Raw genomic sequence first — 6,864 nt, 5'->3', positions numbered from 1 at the left:
TCCCTCATGCTACAGTCATGTCAAACTAGTTTTTACACTTGAAATAAGTACTGGTAGTAGTAGTAGTAGTAGTAGTAGTAGTAGTAGTAGTAGTACTGATAGTGGTAGTGGTAGTAGTATAAATATGGCTTCAGAAATGGTGAAAAGGTGCATTCTATCTGAAGAATGTCCACCTTGTATCAAAAAAGGGGCTCAGGACAAAACAAGAACAGCTTATGTCTTTATCATAAATTACTGTATAAACAGAAAGACCAATAATAATTATTATTTGTACACCCATAAAGGCCAATGATGGTACCAACAATGATGTGATCAGTAGAAGATCAGTATAATCAATGTTATAATGCAAAATTGCTATCTCCTTCCACCAAACAAAAAGCAAAAAAATTATAAATAATAGAAAACTGTCCCATAATGTGTGCAAAAATTAGGGTGATGGATTGAAAAATGTCATTTTTTTCTTTTGTATAAATTTTCATTATACGGTCCCCTTTTGTCATTTCAACAAACCATTAATTTTGGGGTAGTTTATTCCATTTTTTTGCAACATTCAGCCTTTATTTTACAAAGAGGCAAAACACTCCATCTTAAGTCACCTAGGAAGCCAAGAGGGTCTCATCACTAAACCATATTGCCACATTACATCCCCTTTTTTTCCATGAAACAAATTGAAAAGGTTGTACTTCAAGTAGAAAGCGATCAACCCACAATAATTATTTCCTAAATTTACCCAGTTTGTTGCCTCTTTTTGTCTTCAAAAGCTTATACAACTGTAAGTGAACCTATCCTAAAAATGATTTCTAATTATTTTTTGGCTGGTATATAAGCATTATAAAACAATAATAAATTGTTCTTTTTATTCCCTCCTCATCAAAATAAAATGTAGCAAAACTTGCAATATCATGGATAAGCTAGAGTGGTAAGAGGTCTGGGCAAGTCTCTTACCATGATAATATCACAAAATACTGTACTTTGCAATTCAGTCTTAAAGCCAAAGCCGTTTGCAACATCACAGACCCACACTTGTGGATTACATGACTGCTTGGTTTTACAGTGCATAATAAATGCTAAATTTCAAGTTCCCAGACAGGGCAGCCTTTAATGTTGTTATCAACAAACCCATCCAAGAATAATGGGACTCAATTTTGCAGTTGCAAGACAATCTCGACATGGTTTGAAAAATTGATAAATTATTGTACAAGCAACCACCCTGATGTAAAAAAATAGATGGATAAGGTTTAGCATCTCAGCAGAGAAACTGGCATCCATAGTTGCAAATAAACATCCTGACCAGTTTTTAAACCTACTTTGCCAGATTTGAGGATTTATATATATAACTGGTGATAACTTTTGGTCTATTTTCAGAATTATTGTTATTCCATTATGCTAAATTTAAAACTTTAGAGAGATGATTTCACCCTTCATAATTCTTGTGGATTTCACAAAAATGTATGCAAAAGTACATGAAATACAAACATGTTCAATTTCTTGAACTAAGTCCTCAAAGTTCTGCCCAAAGCTGATTTTAGTTACACCTGATGTTGTGGTGACAATGCCTGAAGAAAAGGGAATACAAAATAATGCACAACCCCCTTGAATTATAGTACACAAATTATGCAATGCAACTGGATCCAATAGCTAAACATTCCTTGGACTAAATTTCACTTGATACATTTGACAATTTATTTGCCAATTAAGCTTAATTATCAGTCCCTTAACAAACACTCATTGGCATTCATTTAATCTCTTTTCTCAGACCAAACAATAAAATTTACTATATATACATGTAAGCTGCCTTGATTCTCATTTTAAAGTAATTTTTAATGCTCGTAGTAGACATGAAACACTACAAAAATAATTTAATAAAAAAAATGCTGTTTTTTGGAGGCTTTGAAACTCTGCTTGATTCTCTAACAGATAACATAAGCCCTAATACAAAATCATGCAAATTTGGCTGCTGGATCAAGTTTCATTTTGAGTCTCCTTGCCATCTACATTCACAGCACTAAATATAGGGCTATAATTGATTGAAAAAGAGGAATAAATAAATAAACACTTCCTAATAATTGAGTAGCAGTGAATGCTGCATGGAACTTTGTGCAAAAAAAATACGATAAACTCATCAAATTACCACCTTCAAAATAAATTTTACACGGAAAACATGATAATTTTTGGTAACAATAGAAAGAACCACTTTATTTTGTCCTTTCCAAGAACTCAAAAACTCTAGCAGTACAAAAATTCTTTACCAAGTAGGCCAACGAACATCACAAGAACACAAACATTCCTGCAAACATTCACTGTAATATTGAAATACAGTTTCTACTCAAGTAGTTTGCTTGATAAATGAAGGCATTCATCAGGTTTTATGCTTGACAGATGTTCCAAAATACAATGCAAATTACGTACTCTTGAAACCAAAATGTTTAACATAACATTGGTTCTTAAGAGCCCAACTAAAAGTAAAACAAGACTATTTTGCTTAGTGGAGCCAATGAATATTTATTGACAAATAGTAAAATGTGGACTATACACAAATATGCACTTGGAATACCTAAGACCAACAGCTTTACTAAATAAATTATGGAAGTTATCTACTGTACTGGGTACAAATATGTATAAAAAACAACCGCATTTAAAAAGAACAGATCCACTGCTCTCTCTCTACAAAAAATGTTACACTGTACAATTTTCTCCATGAAAAAAAAATGTATTCCTTTAGGCCTACATAAGCCATATTAAGTGTTTCTAAAACCACCAGACCCTTCTTGATAAGCATAAATTTTAATTCTGTATAGTTTTTGTACATAATGATACTACTACTTCTAAGCACCTATTTCTATAATAATGCGCTTGCACTGCTTCTCACTAATTTACTCTTCCTATATGTTTGACTGATTATTTTCTCTTTTTTTTTTTCATTTGATCAAGTGCTGTTTGAAAAGAAATCTGAATCTGTTCCAATGTTTTGGGAAAAATCAATAATCAATGTCTGGTGCAAGTGATATAATTTTAAAGTTCTAATGCTGATAAAATCTTATATTTCTAAAACCTTTTCTTCAAAACATTCCTTCAGAAAATAATGACATTGCAAGAAACCACCAGTCTGTTAAAAAAGACTAACTTAACATCAAACCCACAAGACAAAGAAAATGAAATGTGGCAAGAAGACAAAAATGTCAGCATTATCTGCACTGTTTCTTATTGGCCTAAAATCTCTCCAAGTAAGTCTAAGTTTGGTATTGATCCTGTGTATGTTGTCTCAAGATTACCTGGATTTATAGCAGACTGCTCCAAAAGAGAGGTAAAAGATGGGGCTTTATCCAGTGCATTAAGTGGTGAATAGGCATTAAACTGGGCATCACTGGGGCCTGAGCTAACTGAAGTTTGCCTCTCACTTATGTCTTTGTGTACCACTGAGGTTGGGTTTAGGACTTGATAACTGTTTTCATCAGACACTTTTCTTGCATTATGTGTGGCCTGAAATTTACCACCTTGTTGCAATAGAGAAGCAGACTGTTGAGAGGCAGTACTTCTATACATAATGGATGAATGTTGTGACTTTGGCACTGCTGGATTTAAGTCAGCATTTGCAGAAGGTGGCCTTCCTGTCAAAAGAGGGCCTGTTTGTAAGGTTGTTGGTGAAGACATTCGCATAGTTGGATTCACAACATAATCCCTATCAGACAGAATATTTTGAGAGGGATTTTGTAATACACCACGGAGAAGGCCTGCTTGACTAGATCCCACACTCTGCTGCATTCTAAAAGACAGATTCTCCGGTTGCTGGCTATTATTGTGGTACATGGGGAAAGAGTTACGTCGCTGATAATGATATGTAGCTGCCAGTTCAGCTGTAGAATTTGAACAAGTCTGGTCTCCTTGAAAGCCTGCAACTTGCTGTTGATACTGTGAATCGGAGTTAAGGAATACTTGCCCCTGTAAAGGAGGCATTGAAGTCTGCCGTTGATATATTGTTTGTGATCTAGGCATGGAATACCTTGTTAAATTGTGTGAACTGGTAGGCCTTACTAACCCTTTTCCTTGCGATGTTGGTAAAACTTGTTGGCTCCGAAATCGTTGAGAATAAAGCTGTTGAGACTGTGATGGCATATGAGACAATTTAGATGATGGTAAGCTGCTTTGAGAAAAGCGATAAAATGACTGCTGCTGCTGGTGATGCTGGTGCTGTTGCTGATGAGGCTGTGATGTTTGGCCTCTTTGATGATGTGAAGATTCAAATTGACGAGGAAACCCACCAGCTACAGAAGATATTGGATGATTGGACTCTTGAAGTATTTGTTGCTGGTCATTTGAAATCATGGGTATACCACCCCCATGGTATTTGCTAGTTGAGTAAGAATGTTGTAATCCAGAAGATGGGTGGCCAGCTGAACCCAATGCATATGGGGTTGCACTACGATGTGAAAATTGGTGATTAGATTGATCTTGGTTGTCAATGTAAGGTACTACTTGTTGAGCAAGCTGTGACTTACGAGCAAACTCTTTCAGTTGATGAGATTTTGGATGGTGACTTACTAGTGAAGTTTCAGGCACACAAGCCCTATCATCATCACAAGCTTGTATTGCAGCATTAGCTGGATGCTGAATAGTTTGTGTGGATGCACCGTCCTCGTTAAAACGAGCTTGAATAACATGATCGAAATAGCGCAACTGTTGTTGAATATACTCTTCACCTGTGCACAGGCCAGACACTTGATTCAAACCATTAACTAAAGCCCCTGGGGCTTTACTAGAATGTGAAGATTCGTTACAAGAAACAATAACATTTTTCTCTTGTTTAAAATCCGGTGGAACAAACGGAGATGATGACAATCCCTGTGCGTCAAAAGTCTCTGAGCTAATCGTGGTTGATATTCTGGGTGTGCTAATACAACCATCTTGAATGTACGAATTTTCTCGGGACCCAAAAGGTGTCTGATGTAATTGAGCTGTTGCATGACCAACCTGGCGAACCTGATTAGTCGTAGCTACCGAACTGGCAACTTCCGAAGCCTGCAGAAGACCATCCTGTCTCTGAAACTTGTTTACACATTCACCCCCAAGGGTACTGTTATCATCGGTCGACGGAGAAAACGAGTTCATCCCACTGCTCATGTTCTGTTCATGTTTCCTCTTTTTCAATAGGATTTGCTGCTAGCAGGGTAAGAAAAGATTAAACCAGAATTAGGAAAATAAAAAAATCCACGTGCATTAAACACAAATCGCAAGCTGAATAATTGTTAAATATCTACAACTTCTCACAACAAAGTGATCATTGCTTTTGGAGCTACAAAAAACACCATAAGCAACAGAAGCCAAAAAAACACACCTCACGAATGTGCAAGATAGCATTTGTGGACTTGTCAAAGCCATTTGCGAGTTGTTGCTGTTGCGGTTCTACCTTGCCCTCGCCGTCAGTTTGCTTCGCGGCCTTCCCGTTAACATTCATGCTGCGATTGCGGCTTTCGATGGCACGCTTGTGAAGATTTATCGCTTCTTGTCTCTCCAAATCTTGCAACACTGGAAGGGAATGTGCATATTTATTTTGGCACTCTGAATGATGTTTTCTGTAGCCACTGAAACGCTGCCGTATTCGATCCATAACGGCTTGGTGAGTCTGTCGTGAAGTCATTCCTCCGATGTTTTGGGAGCCTGCTTCGCTCTCCACAGTTCTTTTTACGTTCACCGATTGCCCTTGTGTCATCAAACACAAAAACGATACTATAGTGTTACAAAAGTGCGAATAACGCTAAAATAAAGACGCCAATCGCACAAGGCAACGTCTATGACCGATAGCTTGCTCAGAAGAGCTTTTCAAGAGTGGCCGATAGCCAGCCATTACTCGACAGCACCATCGCTCAGTGAGAGTCGTGACGTCAGAAGCATATTTTTGCCGTCCTTTGCCGTCGTGACATTTGCGTTTCTCAAATTACTCCTCCACAACACACACGTTACAAAATGATATGGGAATGAAATATCCGCCATACGATATGGCTCGCAATTTGTAAAAATATTTCGAAATTCATAATGGTTCCAAATCTCGCAATGGTTTCCATTTCCAACTATTTCCGATTATTGTAATGGTTGCGAAATTCGTATACAATCGCAATTTTCCACTTTCTTCGTGCTTCCGAAAGTTTGTTATGATCATGATTTCCAATTTTCTTTTTTTATTAGTTGTAAGATTTTGGCGCATTTTTATACAAGTCTCAAGTTTCATTCTACCTTACATTTGCATACAATCAGAGGTCACTTGACATAGCAAGCATGCACTTCGAGCTCAGTGCGAGTTGCACCGAGTCAAAAACAAGTTCTTGGAGAAAAAAGCCCTCTTGGAGAAAAATGTTTTCACTCTTACGCTAAATTACGATCGGAAACTACGGATGTCGAAGCGAGATCACGATTTGCAGGAGTCCACAATGGCCGATGGAGACCTTAACGAAGAAGAACTAGTCGGAAATTTGTCCGAGTATGACTCGGCAAGCGAGAGCTCTGTTCCCGCCATAAAGTTCTGTCCTGACATCGGCTCCACGAGCAAGGACTCGACCGACTCTCAGTATGAAAATCTTTTTAACCAGGTGATGAACTCCGAACCACCTACTCCAGCTGACAGTAGAGGTCAGGAGGACAAACACTCTGATGATGAAGATTTGTGTGAGCTGATTAAACAATGTGAGTCCGAGGACTCTGTTGGAGCTACACTGAAAAGTGAAAAGCTCGCAAAGCTCATAAACGAGATGTTCAGGAGCAAAATGGGGGAGCAAACCCTAAAAGAAAAACTGGAGAGACAGGTTCGCCCAGAAAACTGTGCTTATGCCAGAATTACGCGCTGCAACACAGGCATATGGCAAGAGGGCTCAA

The 6,864-nt window shown here is 37.8% G+C and overlaps 1 protein-coding gene across 2 annotated transcripts; it reads right to left on the bottom strand.

Moving 5' to 3' along the window:
• Positions 1-2,482: 2,482 nt before the first annotated feature.
• LOC138016995 (mastermind-like protein 3) lies at positions 2,483-5,875 on the bottom strand. Of its 2 annotated transcripts, none has more exons than XM_068864190.1 (2): positions 5,333-5,875; positions 2,483-5,154 (listed from the first exon to the last, which is right to left on the bottom strand). In XM_068864190.1, the coding sequence occupies exons 1-2, from the start codon at positions 5,705-5,707 to the stop codon at positions 3,202-3,204; spliced, it is 2,328 nt and encodes a 775-aa protein (XP_068720291.1). In that variant the 5' UTR covers positions 5,708-5,875; the 3' UTR covers positions 2,483-3,201. The 2 variants fall into 2 exon arrangements, with proteins under 2 accessions (XP_068720291.1, XP_068720290.1); XM_068864189.1 differs by having other exon boundaries at positions 2,483-5,157; positions 5,333-5,866.
• Between the last annotated feature and the right edge of the window lie 989 nt (positions 5,876-6,864).

Source organism: Montipora capricornis, chromosome 9 (assembly GCF_036669925.1).
Source record: "Montipora capricornis isolate CH-2021 chromosome 9, ASM3666992v2, whole genome shotgun sequence".
NCBI classification, from domain to species: Eukaryota; Metazoa; Cnidaria; class Anthozoa; order Scleractinia; family Acroporidae; genus Montipora; species Montipora capricornis.
The sequence above is the reverse complement of the archived record's forward strand: the minus strand, read 5'-3'. Positions and strand labels throughout refer to the sequence as shown.